Genomic DNA, 17,239 nt, shown 5'->3' with positions numbered 1-17,239 from the left:
TCTGCACGGGATGGTTCTTTCTTGAAGGCCCGTGCATCTGACTTCGGGGTCTTCGTCTTAGCAGAAGCTGAGGAAGGGGCTGGTGTCTGTGGGGTGATGGGAGGAAGAGGAGACGTCGACCGCGCGATCTTAGCACTGGCCGAACGGACGACCGTGGTGCTGAAGGTCAGATCGCATGTCTGGGTTGCTGAGGACAGTACTGTATTTCCCCGCTGGGAGCAGCGTGGGCTTCCTACTAGCCAATAGCTTGCGAGCAGCCGAGGTGGACACTTTCTCTTAGACCCGAATTTCTTGGATACAGCGTTCTTCCTTATTGACAGGACAGTCGCGGGAGGATGCGGCATGGTCACCCTGACAGTTAACACAACGAGGAGACGAAGGTGGACAGTCACCCTCATGTGCATCCCTGCCACAAGTGACACATTTAGCCGCATTGGAGCAAGACTGTCGAGTGTGATTGAAACGCTGACACTGGTAGCAGCGCGTAGGTGTCGGGACATAGGGGCGAACAGAAATAACCTCGTAGCCCGCCTTGATGCGCGATGGCAGCTTAACACTATCGAAAGTCAAGAAAAGTGTCCGGGTCGGTACAAGGTCATTGTTGACCTTTTTCATGACCCTATGGACAGCCGTCACGCCCTGCTCAGCGAGGAAAGATTGAAGCTCCTCGTCAGTCAATCCGTTGAAGGAGCTAGTATAGACTACACCACGAGACGAATTCAAAGTTCGGTGGGCCTCCACCCGGACAGGGAACGTGTACAGGAGTGTGGCCCGAAGCAGTTTTTGTGCCTGAAAGGCATTCTCAGTTTCTAGTAATAAGGTACCGTTACGCAACCTGGTACAAGATTTGACAGATCCGGCTATGGCATCTACGCCCTTCTGGATAACGAAAGGGTTGACAGAGGAAAAATCCTTTCCGTCCTCAGATCGAGAAACGACGAGGAACTGTGGGGCAGGCGGTAGTACTTTTGTCACTGTTGGCTGGTCACGTTTCCGTTTTTGGGTCGAAGTCGAGACAGATGGAGTAGAATCCATTGCGGAGGAATCCCCCATGATTGCCAGCGTCTCCGATGGCGCGCTCCTTCCTTGTGGGGACCCTCTCAGAGGGCACTCCCGCCTTAGGTGAATGTTTACACCTCAGGTCACACCTCCCGAGAAACAGACGGAGGGACCAATCGGCATGGTCAGAAGGTATCAGCTCAGGCAATCACCCCTCCCCGGGCCTGGACTTTACCAGGGGGTACGCGCGTGCCTTACATGTCTACCCAGGGCGGGGACTTACGCGTTACCCCATCACCGGCTACGCGTGCGAACGCGTGGGTCGGCCTTCAGGCACGCACAGGGAGGAAGGAAGAAGTTGAAAAAGAAGAGAGGGAGAAAGAGGACAGACTGTCTCAAACGCCGAGGCGGAGACCAGAGAAGGCAACGAGAAGAAGGCAACGAGAAGAAGGCAACGAGAAGAAGGCAACGAGAAGAAGGCAACGAGAAGAAGGCAACGAGAAGAAGGCAACGAGAAGAAGGCAACGAGAAGAAGGCAACGAGAAGAAGGCAACGAGAAGAAGGCAACGAGAAGAAGGCAACGAGAAGAAGGCAACGAGAAGAAGGCAACGAGAAGAAGGCAACGAGAAGAAGGCAACGAGAAGAAGGCAACGAGAAGAAGGCAACGAGAAGAAGGCAACGAGAAGAAGGCAACGAGAAGAAGGCAACGAGAAGAAGGCAACGAGAAGAAGGCAACGAGAAGAAGGCAACGAGAAGAAGGCAACGAGAAGAAGGCAACGAGAAGAAGGCAACGAGAAGAAGGCAACGAGAAGAAGGCAACGAGAAGAAGGCAACGAGAAGAAGGCAACGAGAAGAAGGCAACGAGAAGAAGGCAACGAGAAGAAGGCAACGAGAAGAAGGCAACGAGAAGAAGGCAACGAGAAGAAGGCAACGAGAAGAAGGCAACGAGAAGAAGGCAACGAGAAGAAGGCAACGAGAAGAAGGCAACGAGAAGAAGGCAACGAGAAGAAGGCAACGAGAAGAAGGCAACGAGAAGAAGGCAACGAGAAGAAGGCAACGAGAAGAAGGCAACGAGAAGAAGGCAACGAGAAGAAGGCAACGAGAAGAAGGCAACGAGAAGAAGGCAACGAGAAGAAGGCAACGAGAAGAAGGCAACGAGAAGAAGGCAACGAGAAGAAGGCAACGAGAAGAAGGCAACGAGAAGAAGGCAACGAGAAGAAGGCAACGAGAAGAAGGCAACGAGAAGAAGGCAACGAGAAGAAGGCAACGAGAAGAAGGCAACGAGAAGAAGGCAACGAGAAGAAGGCAACGAGAAGAAGGCAACGAGAAGAAGGCAACGAGAAGAAGGCAACGAGAAGAAGGCAACGAGAAGAAGGCAACGAGAAGAAGGCAACGAGAAGAAGGCAACGAGAAGAAGGCAACGAGAAGAAGGCAACGAGAAGAAGGCAACGAGAAGAAGGCAACGAGAAGAAGGCAACGAGAAGAAGGCAACGAGAAGAAGGCAACGAGAAGAAGGCAACGAGAAGAAGGCAACGAGAAGAAGGCAACGAGAAGAAGGCAACGAGAAGAAGGCAACGAGAAGAAGGCAACGAGAAGAAGGCAACGAGAAGAAGGCAACGAGAAGAAGGCAACGAGAAGAAGGCAACGAGAAGAAGGCAACGAGAAGAAGGCAACGAGAAGAAGGCAACGAGAAGAAGGCAACGAGAAGAAGGCAACGAGAAGAAGGCAACGAGAAGAAGGCAACGAGAAGAAGGCAACGAGAAGAAGGCAACGAGAAGAAGGCAACGAGAAGAAGGCAACGAGAAGAAGGCAACGAGAAGAAGGCAACGAGAAGAAGGCAACGAGAAGAAGGCAACGAGAAGAAGGCAACGAGAAGAAGGCAACGAGAAGAAGGCAACGAGAAGAAGGCAACGAGAAGAAGGCAACGAGAAGAAGGCAACGAGAAGAAGGCAACGAGAAGAAGGCAACGAGAAGAAGGCAACGAGAAGAAGGCAACGAGAAGAAGGCAACGAGAAGAAGGCAACGAGAAGAAGGCAACGAGAAGAAGGCAACGAGAAGAAGGCAACGAGAAGAAGGCAACGAGAAGAAGGCAACGAGAAGAAGGCAACGAGAAGAAGGCAACGAGAAGAAGGCAACGAGAAGAAGGCAACGAGAAGAAGGCAACGAGAAGAAGGCAACGAGAAGAAGGCAACGAGAAGAAGGCAACGAGAAGAAGGCAACGAGAAGAAGGCAACGAGAAGAAGGCAACGAGAAGAAGGCAACGAGAAGAAGGCAACGAGAAGAAGGCAACGAGAAGAAGGCAACGAGAAGAAGGCAACGAGAAGAAGGCAACGAGAAGAAGGCAACGAGAAGAAGGCAACGAGAAGAAGGCAACGAGAAGAAGGCAACGAGAAGAAGGCAACGAGAAGAAGGCAACGAGAAGAAGGCAACGAGAAGAAGGCAACGAGAAGAAGGCAACGAGAAGAAGGCAACGAGAAGAAGGCAACGAGAAGAAGGCAACGAGAAGAAGGCAACGAGAAGAAGGCAACGAGAAGAAGGCAACGAGAAGAAGGCAACGAGAAGAAGGCAACGAGAAGAAGGCAACGAGAAGAAGGCAACGAGAAGAAGGCAACGAGAAGAAGGCAACGAGAAGAAGGCAACGAGAAGAAGGCAACGAGAAGAAGGCAACGAGAAGAAGGCAACGAGAAGAAGGCAACGAGAAGAAGGCAACGAGAAGAAGGCAACGAGAAGAAGGCAACGAGAAGAAGGCAACGAGAAGAAGGCAACGAGAAGAAGGCAACGAGAAGAAGGCAACGAGAAGAAGGCAACGAGAAGAAGGCAACGAGAAGAAGGCAACGAGAAGAAGGCAACGAGAAGAAGGCAACGAGAAGAAGGCAACGAGAAGAAGGCAACGAGAAGAAGGCAACGAGAAGAAGGCAACGAGAAGAAGGCAACGAGAAGAAGGCAACGAGAAGAAGGCAACGAGAAGAAGGCAACGAGAAGAAGGCAACGAGAAGAAGGCAACGAGAAGAAGGCAACGAGAAGAAGGCAACGAGAAGAAGGCAACGAGAAGAAGGCAACGAGAAGAAGGCAACGAGAAGAAGGCAACGAGAAGAAGGCAACGAGAAGAAGGCAACGAGAAGAAGGCAACGAGAAGAAGGCAACGAGAAGAAGGCAACGAGAAGAAGGCAACGAGAAGAAGGCAACGAGAAGAAGGCAACGAGAAGAAGGCAACGAGAAGAAGGCAACGAGAAGAAGGCAACGAGAAGAAGGCAACGAGAAGAAGGCAACGAGAAGAAGGCAACGAGAAGAAGGCAACGAGAAGAAGGCAACGAGAAGAAGGCAACGAGAAGAAGGCAACGAGAAGAAGGCAACGAGAAGAAGGCAACGAGAAGAAGGCAACGAGAAGAAGGCAACGAGAAGAAGGCAACGAGAAGAAGGCAACGAGAAGAAGGCAACGAGAAGAAGGCAACGAGAAGAAGGCAACGAGAAGAAGGCAACGAGAAGAAGGCAACGAGAAGAAGGCAACGAGAAGAAGGCAACGAGAAGAAGGCAACGAGAAGAAGGCAACGAGAAGAAGGCAACGAGAAGAAGGCAACGAGAAGAAGGCAACGAGAAGAAGGCAACGAGAAGAAGGCAACGAGAAGAAGGCAACGAGAAGAAGGCAACGAGAAGAAGGCAACGAGAAGAAGGCAACGAGAAGAAGGCAACGAGAAGAAGGCAACGAGAAGAAGGCAACGAGAAGAAGGCAACGAGAAGAAGGCAACGAGAAGAAGGCAACGAGAAGAAGGCAACGAGAAGAAGGCAACGAGAAGAAGGCAACGAGAAGAAGGCAACGAGAAGAAGGCAACGAGAAGAAGGCAACGAGAAGAAGGCAACGAGAAGAAGGCAACGAGAAGAAGGCAACGAGAAGAAGGCAACGAGAAGAAGGCAACGAGAAGAAGGCAACGAGAAGAAGGCAACGAGAAGAAGGCAACGAGAAGAAGGCAACGAGAAGAAGGCAACGAGAAGAAGGCAACGAGAAGAAGGCAACGAGAAGAAGGCAACGAGAAGAAGGCAACGAGAAGAAGGCAACGAGAAGAAGGCAACGAGAAGAAGGCAACGAGAAGAAGGCAACGAGAAGAAGGCAACGAGAAGAAGGCAACGAGAAGAAGGCAACGAGAAGAAGGCAACGAGAAGAAGGCAACGAGAAGAAGGCAACGAGAAGAAGGCAACGAGAAGAAGGCAACGAGAAGAAGGCAACGAGAAGAAGGCAACGAGAAGAAGGCAACGAGAAGAAGGCAACGAGAAGAAGGCAACGAGAAGAAGGCAACGAGAAGAAGGCAACGAGAAGAAGGCAACGAGAAGAAGGCAACGAGAAGAAGGCAACGAGAAGAAGGCAACGAGAAGAAGGCAACGAGAAGAAGGCAACGAGAAGAAGGCAACGAGAAGAAGGCAACGAGAAGAAGGCAACGAGAAGAAGGCAACGAGAAGAAGGCAACGAGAAGAAGGCAACGAGAAGAAGGCAACGAGAAGAAGGCAACGAGAAGAAGGCAACGAGAAGAAGGCAACGAGAAGAAGGCAACGAGAAGAAGGCAACGAGAAGAAGGCAACGAGAAGAAGGCAACGAGAAGAAGGCAACGAGAAGAAGGCAACGAGAAGAAGGCAACGAGAAGAAGGCAACGAGAAGAAGGCAACGAGAAGAAGGCAACGAGAAGAAGGCAACGAGAAGAAGGCAACGAGAAGAAGGCAACGAGAAGAAGGCAACGAGAAGAAGGCAACGAGAAGAAGGCAACGAGAAGAAGGCAACGAGAAGAAGGCAACGAGAAGAAGGCAACGAGAAGAAGGCAACGAGAAGAAGGCAACGAGAAGAAGGCAACGAGAAGAAGGCAACGAGAAGAAGGCAACGAGAAGAAGGCAACGAGAAGAAGGCAACGAGAAGAAGGCAACGAGAAGAAGGCAACGAGAAGAAGGCAACGAGAAGAAGGCAACGAGAAGAAGGCAACGAGAAGAAGGCAACGAGAAGAAGGCAACGAGAAGAAGGCAACGAGAAGAAGGCAACGAGAAGAAGGCAACGAGAAGAAGGCAACGAGAAGAAGGCAACGAGAAGAAGGCAACGAGAAGAAGGCAACGAGAAGAAGGCAACGAGAAGAAGGCAACGAGAAGAAGGCAACGAGAAGAAGGCAACGAGAAGAAGGCAACGAGAAGAAGGCAACGAGAAGAAGGCAACGAGAAGAAGGCAACGAGAAGAAGGCAACGAGAAGAAGGCAACGAGAAGGCAACGAGAAGAAGGCAATGAGAAGGCAACGAGAAGAAGGCAATGAGAAGGCAACGAGAAGGCAACGAGAAGAAGGCAACGAGAAGGCAACGAGAAGAAGGCAATGAGAAGGCAACGAGAAGAAGGCAATGAGAAGGCAACGAGAAGAAGGCAATGAGAAGGCAACGAGAAGAAGGCAATGAGAAGGCAACGAGAAGAAGGCAATGAGAAGGCAACGAGAAGAAGGCAATGAGAAGGCAACGAGAAGAAGGCAATGAGAAGGCAACGAGAAGAAGGCAATGAGAAAGCAACGAGAAGAAGGCAATGAGAAGGCAACGAGAAGAAGGCAATGAGAAGGCAACGAGAAGAAGGCAATGAGAAGGCAACGAGAAGAAGGCAATGAGAAGGCAACGAGAAGAAGGCAATGAGAAGGCAATGAGAAGGCAACGAGAAGAAGGCAATGAGAAGGCAACGAGAAGTCAAGGGAAAGAGTAAGGAAGACAGTGAGGTGGAGAACAGCAAAGAAAGGAATCAACAAAAGGAAGGAAGAAACGAGAAGTGAAAAACCAAAAAGACCACAATAATAGGTCGAGGAACCGTCCGTCTCTGGACGCAGGCGCTAACTACCCCCGTGAGGGGGATGGACTCCTTTTAGTCGCCTCTTACGACAGGCAGGAATACCTCGGGCCTATTCTAATCCCCGGACCCGCAGGGGGGAATTCCGCAGTAAACACCCCACATGTAGATGGCAGTAATATGTGTGACCTCACCGTCGCGCTGGCCGATCTGACGACCGTGGCACTAAAGGTAAGGTCACAAGTCTGCATGGCCGCCTCCTTTGTTGGCCGAGGAGAGGCAAGGACAGTGCTGTATTTTCCTGTCTGAGGCACGGTGGGCTGTCGACTGGCGAATAATTTTCGAGCAGTAAAGGTAGACACCTTTTCCTTCACTCTGATTTCCTGAATGAGCTTATCGTCTTTAAAAATGGGACAATCTCGAGAGGCAGCAGCGTGGTCACCCATACAGTTGATGCAATGAGGGGATGGAGATGGACAAGCACCATCATGGGCATCCTTGCCACACTTAACACATTTGGCCAGATTGGAACAGGACTGGCTGGTGTGATTGAACCGCTGACACTGATAGCAACGCGTAGGGTTTGGGATGTAAGTGCGAACGGAAATTCTCATAGCCTGCTTTGATTTTCGATGGGAGTTGAACTTTGTCAAATGTCAAGAAGACAGTACGGGTTGGAATGATGTTCGTGTCAACTCTTTTCATGACTATGAACTGCCGTTACGCCCTGGTCAGGCAGATAGTGTTTAATTTCCTCGTCGAACAATCCGTCGAGGGAGCGTGTATAAACGACCCCACGTGACGAATTTTAAGTACAGTGCGGTTCCATCCGGAAAGGGAAGGTGTGGAGTAGTGAAGTACGCAGCAATTTTTGTGCCTGGAGGGCACCGACTGTTTCTAACAACAAGGTGCCACTTCGTAATCTGGAACAAGAGGTCCACACCTCCCATGGTGTGGCCAGTAAGGGGAACGATTTAGGATCATACTTCCTTGCATTGTACTGAGACTTAGAGCACTTAGAGGCTATTGGCGTTTGAGCACCAGCAAGCGATGATGTACATTTCATCATGTGGCATCCACCCTGATGCCACCCACTCTGATCAGGGGTCCTCCCCACAGGCACCACCCAGCCACAGCAAAGGCCACCTAGTAGGATGTCCACTGTCAGGAGTCCTGATGTCCTAAGGTGATGGGCATCTACTCCTTGGCATATGTGATGAGTTAATGGCGCAGGCATCAGCACAGTGATCCCTATGTAGTCAGGGGGCTACAACCAACAGCGTACATGGAGGCTCCAGGACAATGGACTGGCTACTGTACTGGACATGAGGTGCAAAGAATTCCATAGTCATCATCAGCACAGAAAACTTTACTGCATAGTGGGTGGAGGAAAACTCAGCTAGGAAGGAGTCCTCATTCAAGAAATGGAGACTGAGCCCAACTGCAATGCCACGACGAGAAAGTGGGCTAAAGATCTCAATGCATGTTGGACATGATGCACCATGTAAGGCACCCTTCCCTAATTGGCTCGCTCTTGAGGAAAATTTTGAAAATGGAGGTCAAATCCTACAGCGGACCATCACATTAAGGCCAAAAGTTGTGAGACCTTTTAGTCGCCTCTTGTGACAGGCATGAATACCTCAGGCCTATTCTAACCCCCAGGCACGCGATGCAGAAACGCGATGGAGAAGTTCTGGGAGGAAAACAATCCTTGAAGGGGATACCTGTGGCCCTAAGGAAATCTAACACAAGAAGTACATGCCAAACTGTAGGTTATCTGATAACTGGCTGAGTAATTCATTCTGAAGCTTGGAGGAAGGTGATGCTGCAGCACCTCCGATGGGACGACACCTAGGAAGTGCACCCTTTATGTTCAGATCAATCTTTGGGTTGACTGTCTACTGGAGTAGATGTAGAGACCAGACGCGGTTGGTTACCCGAGCTGCGAGTAGGGGTGCGGGTCGAGGCTGACCCAGCGCGCCACGTGCTGCAGGCTGCGCTGCAGCTCGCCCAGCACGCCGTCCGCTTCCGGTCTGCGGGTTGCCGGCCGCCGCCTGTCACGGGCCGCCTCCGCTCTCGCTGCTGCCGCTGCTGCCGGTGCAGAGAGGGCCGCAGCGGCGCCGGCGTTGAGCACCGTGGCCAGCAGCACCTGGCCGTCCTCGATGCGGTCCGTGTCCACGAACGTCGGCATCAGGTACGCCATCAGCTGGTTCCGGAAGTCCGTCGACAGCTTCGAGATCTCGTGGTGCGTCAACAGGTGTGCGGCATCTAGCTTCACCTGAAACGGGCCCGTTTATCGTGTAAGCAGTGTGTACGTACCCCAGGACGAACGTTGTACTCTGCAATGGAATGAGAGCCGTTTTAGATCTTCCTGCCAGAGTAAAGCTGGGTGGAAGACCAAGATTCTAATTAGGGTTTTAAAACTGAGCACACTCCAGTGCAGCGTGTAAAATGCGTTCTGGAAAACATTTTCAGCTGTGGCTAAGCCTTCCTCCGCGATATTCTCTCTCCCAGGGGTGCCAGACCCGCAGGTACCCAAGAGATTACCTATAAAGGTTCAGACTTAGGTATGTGTGATGTCACTACTACTTGGATAGCGACGGCGACTTACAATTAAGTAGAAGTAAACGTTAACGAACTGTGTTATTGCGAAATTTTTAATATTAATTTTACCCAAGTTAAAAGTGGGATTAAAATTCACAGTCAAAAGATATTAATGATAAAAGTAACTGATCCCATTCATTGACTCAGTGACAGCGAAGAATTACAGCCCTCTAGCAGAATGAACTCGAAATGATTACAATATATGCATGCTGAGTAACTAGTAAATATGAAAGGAGAAGTAGCAAAAATTAAATTACATACATAGGTATCACACCTGGGGGACCAAGAGAAGGAAAAGAATTTTGGGACGAAGCAAGGACAACACTAAAGGCTTTCACAGAGAGTTCATTTCTGGCCAAAACAAGTCTGCTGTTTTGAAAGAAATTAAGAGGAAGGGACTTCTGAGAATTTATATTTGAGACATCTCATTGTATGGTAGCGGGCGAACAGGTGGAGTCGAAACGTTTGAGATGTGGTAATGCGGAAGGATATTAAACTGGGTGGAGTGATATGGAATGAGGTTCTTCGCAGAATCAAGGAAGAAAGGAACATAATCTGAGTAGAAGAGGCTCATACAAGACAAGAATTCGTAGCAGGTCACACGAAAGCCATTAGTAGACAAGAAAACCTAAACACCCTTATGTAAATACGATGAGGGACGCAGAGCGGTCCTGTATACCACCAGATACCCCCTGAAATAATCTAAACCTTTAGAGAGAAAAACAGTTCTCTAGTATGTATGTTCCCAATCTTACTTTAATCATTAGAGGATATTTCAATCATCCAATGATTGGCTGCTATTACTACAGTTTTGTTACTGGTGGGCAAGGTGAGACATGAAGTGAAACATTACTAAGTGCCTTCTCCGAAAACTACTTTGAACTGATAGTTCAGAAACCCACTCATGACGGAAAACAGTGAAACCAATGGCAACAAATGACTGTCTCTTAGAGGATGTCTGCATCTAAACTGGTATAAGTGACCTTGAGGCAGTTATAGCAACCATTATTACCAGAGCACAAAGGATAACTAATGCAATTAGAAACATTTACATGTTCAATAAACGAAAGTAGCAATATTGTTTTATCTCAATGAGCAACTTACACTTTCAGCCCTGGTCAGGAACGTATACAGGAACTCAGGCTTAAAAGAATAATTGAGCGTGCATTAGATAGAGATGTATCCAGTAGAACAGTTCGCAAAGGGAGGGACACTCCCTAGCTCACAGCATTCTGAAGAAACTCCTGAAAAAACTGAACTACCGCATAATAGGTGTAGAAAGCACAGGTCTATAGATAGATGCTGAAAAACGTGTTTGGATATCAAGAGAAATGGTTGGTGCATTCAGTGACTACCGTAGCAGAATATTGTCTAATAACGTTTCACAAAACCCTAAGAAATTCTGGGTATGTGTAAAGGCTGTTCGTGGCACCAGAGTTAGCGTCTATACAATCATGGGCGAGACAGGATCTTAAATTCAGGGTAGCTAAGCTAAAGCGGAAATTCTTGACACCGTTTTCAAGTGTTCCATTACAAAGGAAAACCCAAGAGTTTCCTCAATTTAATTCCCATACCATATAAAATATGAATGAAAAATATTACTTTCAGTGGTGCTGAGAGACAGTTGAAATCGTTAAAATCTGAAAAAGCTCAAGGACTTTATGGAGTCTATCAGATAATATACTGAATTTGCAGCTGTGTTAGCCACTCTGAAATGCTACTATGAATCACAGATCCCTCGAACAAATAACCGTGCCCAGTACTTTGAAGCAAGCACAGGTCACACCTGACTACAAGAAGGATAATGTAAGTGACCAACAAAACTACTGTCCATTATCCTTGACAATTGTTCTAGAATATCAGAACATTTGAGCTTAAACGTATTAAGTATCTGTAACGGAATGACCTTCATGCCAACCTGAATGCATTCCAGGAACATCTATCTTATTAAACCGAACTCACTTTTTCCACATGACGTAATGTAAGTCATGGATCGAAGTAGTTGGTCTGATGGAATACTTCTGCATTTCCAAAAAGCATTTTGTTCAGACCACTTTCTGAGGAGGACAACCACAGCTCAGACACGTTACGAATAACAACACTCAACCATTCGAAATGTCATTAAAAATTGTAACAATTAAAAGGTCAATCCTGTGTTATTTCCAAAATATTCTCAGGTCTCAACTGCCCATTACACGTCAGTATAGACGCATCTTCATCGATAGATGAGGTAACTTCGGGCATACCCCAGGAAGAGTCTGTTGGCACCCCGTATGTTTAAGTGTATTAGGGACATTACAGACAGTATCAAGAATAACCTCACATTTATCGCAGATTACGCATCTATCTATAACTGAGAACTGTCTGATAGAAGCTGCACAAATTGTCACGTCTAAGTGTTTTTGGAACAAAATTTCTGATCTTCACTGTTTATAGCAATGTATGTATTTACATATACGTGACCTAAATCTCTGTGTATGTGAAAATTCCACGACATTATCAGAAACCTGATAGTTACATGGACAGCAAATAAAAAAATATTTCAAAGTGGTGCGAAGACTTTTCACTTGTAACACTTCTGATGTGTAAAATCGTGCATTTCACAACACGAAAAAAACCTATTCTGCGACTAGAATACCAGTGAGTCAAAAATTGAATCTTAATTCATATGATCAGCTGGGTGCAATAATTTGTAGAGATATAAAAGTGAATGTTGATGTCGGTGAAATATGTGGCAGACTTCGGTTCGTTGGTAGAATACCAGTCAAACGCTAACAGTCTGAACAGTCTTCAGAGACACTGCTAAAGAAACTCTTATTTCAAGAATATGGTGGAGTTTGTGGAACCTGTACCAAATAGGACTGTGGATTTTTAAGGGATACAAAGAAAGGCAGCAGGAATGGTCACGATAGAGTCACGAAGATGCTGAAGGAAATGAACTGGCAGATCCTTAGGGCTACACACAAGCTGTTCCATAAAGACCTACTTAGAAACTTGCAGAACCCATTTTAAGTATTGAATCTAGAAATATATTGCCATGCCCTATATATCGCTGCCTAGTGATCGCGAAGAATAGGCTAATGACAGCGCACACAGAGGCAATGAAGCAGCCTTTCCGTTCTGCATACGTGAAAGGAATGGGAAGGAACCCTAATAACTGGCACAATGGGCGTCCCTCCGCCATGTAACTCACAGTGGTTTGCAAAGTACGGAGACAGATAAACGCAAAACTGGTGGGGTCAGCCAGACCCACCAGGGTTGAGGCTGCAGCGGGAGATCTACGTCCCCTTTCTATCTCTGCTCCCTCCCTCCCCCCCCCCCCAGGGGCTGGAAGACCACAGTATCTCATCTGCAGGTAACATTATACAATGCCACACAAGTAATTTGTTCAAATATGTCCGCTGCTTTGACGTCAGTGTCAAAATTTGAAGGTAATGAGCCAGCTAGCTTCAGTATTTGCTATCGGGGTAACAGTAGGGCACTTTATTAAAATGTGCACCACTGAAAGAGGCACCGCAGCAACTGTAATGTAGAGTGATTTGTGTAAAAATGTATTAATGGACCTCTAACGTCGCAGATGCACAGAATTTCTGGCTCATGGTAAAATTCTGCATTAAGACATCTATGCAGTTTTGAAGTCTTGTCATGCACAGCTTGTTGTCGTGGCTACTGAATACCACTCCCTAATCAATGACAAAGTTGTTGCGGTAGAGTCTTCTATACCTTCAATTTCAGTCCATCCTTTGTGGCCTTCTTACCAAGTTTATTTTTGACTTGGTTTCCCGATATTCCGACGTGTCTGAATCCAGAGAAAATTGGCCATGCGGAGTTTCTGAGCTCAGAGAATTTCTCCAATTGATAACGCGATAGCATTGGGGATAGCACTGAATTATGGCTTTTAGGCTACTCCAAGTCCACTGACTAGAAGTGAAGACGTAATGCATAGCACACGCGATCAGACACCGGCACCAAGCGTAATGTAAAGGAAAATTACCGATTTGCGGGAAGGAATGTGCCACTTTGGCGGTCCGTCAACTCATCGCCTTCAGCCATACCATATGGTTTTCTCCTATCTTAAAGTATTCCGAAACATTAAGCCAACGTTTATTAACGATAGTACTATCATAAGTGCTATCAAACAAAATTTGTGACCGAGAATTTCATAACACAGAGGAGGTAACATTAGAATCATCGCCAGATCTAAAAGTAACTTGAGATGTGGCCAAGAGTAATGTTGGGGCGTAACATTTTGTGTTAACGGCATGACCGACATTTAGAGGACAGTTGTCTACAGAGAAAAACTTTCAGAAAAAGCTTCAAATATTTACTGACATCGGGATAAGGTTTTGAGTGCTGTAAACGTTACCAACTTCCTGTATATGTTCTAAAAAGGAGAGTTGTTCACAAAATATATGTAATGGTTACAACGTAAGTCAACTGCTATCAGCCAGCTTATAAAAACACCTGGGTGTAAATTTATGGAGATATGAAATGGAATGATCACATAGTCTCATTCGTAGCTACAGCAGGTGCTAGATTTCGGTTCGTTATACTGAGAAAATTTAAAGGATGTTTCTGAAACACTCGTGCGACATATATTAAATATTGTCTAACCGCATTGGGAAACAACCAAACCGAATATTTAACTTACACGAGAGCGTCAGGAAAATGTTGAAACCTGGTCTGCAATAGTCTAGAAGAAAGATGAACAATTCAAAGAAAGCCTGTGAGAACACTTTCAAAGAACAGTGCTAAGCGAGTAAACTACGAAAATACTACAGCTTGCTGCGTATCACTTTAACAGTGAACAATTGCGCAAAGGCACTTCAGAAATTCTACCCATACTTCACACGTGGACGAAACTGGTAGAAAACATACGTGGTCGAATTTAAGTACACTGAGATGTAGATAGTTAAAGTCAGAACATATATAGCGAGATTAGTGTTAATATTTAATGAACAACCAAATTAGCAATTCTATTCTATAACCTTCCAAAATTATTAATTCTGGGCAATAGACAATCAGCTTCATCTTGATATCATTCGTAAAATTTTTCCGAAGATATCACTAAAAATCCACTAAAATGAATTTGATGACAGCCTCAGGTTGAAACCATTTACTTTGGAAGATCAGGCAATTGCGAGGGTAGAAACTAGTGGCGGTTGAATGTTTAAGCTGCATAGCTCCTCGACAGCAGACCACCTTGTACGACTGCGCAGTGACGTAGAACACGTAGTTTTACTATAAGGAATTTAAAAGTTTCCTGAGAGTAGCAATACGTTGGACCCAAGTACAATGCAGGAATTTACTATCACAACCAGCCATACACACTACGTTTTAGACACGAGACATTCTGACGATTTCACATGCATGTGAACAGAAATTCAGTAGACAGGTTCAGAAATTCAGTAGACAGGTTCATGTAAATTGCCACGTGTCTGGGGCGGACGCTTTGTTTACACGTTCCCGCCTTCGGGGTGACATCTGACTGTCAGCAAACTTGTGGTTACAGGATTTCCGCTAACAAGTAAATGCGACTTTAGACTATTTCGATACTAGTTAAGGGGTATTAACCTGTATGAACGATGGCGCTCGCAATCTTCATTTTAAACTGGCGGTATCATCCTGATACGATTTGTAAAATCGTTACGCCGAATTCCTTTTATTTGCGAGCCGATACAGTCTCTCCAAAGATGCGAGGCACTATTAGACAAGTCGAAACTCAGATTTTCTATTCGTATGGAAAGCAACATTCACTACTTCACCAGACGGTTCGTTGACAATCTTTAGAGTCCATGTTACTCTTCCTGGCATGTTCACGACAGTAATGCTATTGCTAACAGGTTCGCTGCTCTACTTATCACAGACAAAAGAAATTCCAACTCTCAAATGACTGGCTCAGAAACCTTTTCTGAAAGCGAAAGTAATTACGAAATTCCGACAATTCGCTGTGTTTCGCCAATAGCCATCGTGAAAGGTATTACGTATAGAGCAGAAACAACTATTTGTGACACCATCAAGACTTTCAGCAATATGTAACAACAGAAGTTAATCTCTTCAGCTATTGCTTTTTTTGCGCAGACATTCTTGTTGATACCAAGTGTACCAAAACTTAATGTATCAATTTTGGGAGGGCAAATAGCGATGTTCCTGGAGAAATAAACTACGGAATGTGCCAACTAGCAACAGGACTATCGCCTTTGATAACAACAAACCTCGGACCACGCTACAGTCATCATAACAAATAGTTTCATCGGTGGTGTCACAAAAGAATGACAATACTACGAATTTCACTATAGCCATCCATCGCCTTTGAATCGACATGGCACTGTTAGTCTGACACTTTTTGTCTTGTGTGATGACAACAGCTAGCCATTAAATCGAGGACATTTTTAAAGTATGTTATTTCGTCCTATTACAGATTTAGAATATTCTGTTCATCAGATGACTACATTGCATTTACAACGCGAGTTATTTGCAAATGTTTAATGTTTACAGTACCATGACATTTCCTTCGGTGAGGAACAATTTTAATTGATATGTATTCAAAATAGAAACTAAAATCGTGGACAAATTCAGGTTAAAAAAAAGTGTGACTCATGTACTTCAATAACAATGTCCCAGTTACTTCCGAAAACATTTCTCGTGCAGTGCGAAATATGACTTTTGGGAATTGTCTATATTACGTGTTTTTATACATTTATTATTTTGTTTTCAGCTGGAGCTTATCGGCGAGTCTCACTTCCATTTCGAATATATTTCTATTATTTTTCACTGGAGGACTTCGTGGCACAGTGAACGTTCAACCAGATGGCAAATAGTTTGTCTTAAGTGCGGTGCACCCACATACGATTAACAAAATGATTGATCCGGTGACGGTAACAAACGAAACGTTTTAGAGCTGTAACTGGATGCGGATGAGAATATTGCGTGTAAAGAACCACCACGACACTCATGGGATGGTTTATGGCTACCACAGAAGAAAATAGTCCCCGCCCGGTTGTTTGAATAGCATTTCTCCAGAAAGCGAGCCTAATTACTTAAACTTCAATATTCTGCGGTTGTTCTCGCCTTGACATTAAGATCCCTTGCATACGCGCGAATCGTCGGATCGACCAATTTCGTGAACAGTCTACATATGTCCTGACCGACTTTACTCAGCGGTTACGGCACTGGAGTGGTTGGCAAGACAGCGATACGTACGGCACAGTTTGCTGGGTGAAATAGTGGCGGGAGGCGGGTGAAGTGATAGTGGTGTTGAGGAGGGGGTCAGCTGTCTGTTGATAAGAAAAGTTGGTCGGTCGATTGACCAACGAGCCTAAACACGTCCAATTTGTTGGTCGGTCGGTGCGTGTGTAAGGCCCTTAAACAGGTATCGTACTTCAGGAGGGACCTCAACACGCCACTAACGTACCTTAAAGGTCTTGACGGTCTCGATGAACAGGTGGACCCTGTTGGCGGCCCTTCCGATGGAGGTCACCAGCGACACGTAGTAGGTGCTGCTGAACCTGGCCAAGACTTCTTCCAGTTGTTCTCTTTCCCGACCCCTGCCCTCCTGGACCGCTCGGCCAGGGCCTAAGTTCTCGCCAGGGCACGCCCAGGCGTTGGAAGGGCCAGCACCGACGTGCAGTTGACTCATGGTGTTCCCGTCTCGTGGATGACCGGCGGAGGACTGCCCATTGTCCACGCTACTCGTCGGCCTTCCGCCGTCCGCTTCAGGGGGCGCCACCCGATGGCTAAGCGCCACGAGAAAAGTGGCGGACGGTTCGACTGCGCGTATAGGCAGCAAGCGCCTATCTCCAGCAACAATGCTGACGACACCGCCTACCCATCTAGCCATCAAAC

At 46.7% G+C, this 17,239-nt stretch overlaps 2 protein-coding genes across 2 annotated transcripts in view; one reads left to right on the top strand and one right to left on the bottom strand.

Annotated features, from left to right (window-relative positions):
- LOC126161145 (trichohyalin-like) overlaps window positions 1–6,342 on the top strand; it is a 32,495-nt gene extending 26,153 nt beyond the window's left edge. Inside the window, exon 2 of the mRNA XM_049916962.1 lies at window positions 1,535–6,342. Coding sequence (XP_049772919.1) covers window positions 1,535–6,342 — 4,808 coding nt within the window. The remainder of the gene's footprint in view (window positions 1–1,534) is intronic.
- A 2,381-nt stretch (window positions 6,343–8,723) lies between these two features.
- LOC126161129 (uncharacterized) lies at window positions 8,724–17,033 on the bottom strand. The gene is made up of 3 exons (XM_049916961.1): window positions 16,809–17,033; window positions 8,886–9,068; window positions 8,724–8,789 (listed from the first exon to the last, which is right to left on the bottom strand). Exons 1-3 carry the CDS (start codon window positions 17,031–17,033, stop codon window positions 8,724–8,726), a joined length of 474 nt encoding a protein of 157 aa, XP_049772918.1.
- Window positions 17,034–17,239: the final 206 nt, after the last annotated feature.

Source organism: Schistocerca cancellata, chromosome 2 (assembly GCF_023864275.1).
Source record: "Schistocerca cancellata isolate TAMUIC-IGC-003103 chromosome 2, iqSchCanc2.1, whole genome shotgun sequence".
In the NCBI taxonomy this organism is placed as follows: domain Eukaryota; kingdom Metazoa; phylum Arthropoda; class Insecta; order Orthoptera; family Acrididae; genus Schistocerca; species Schistocerca cancellata.
Note: the sequence above shows the minus strand (reverse complement) of the source record. Positions and strands in the feature narration are given on the sequence as shown.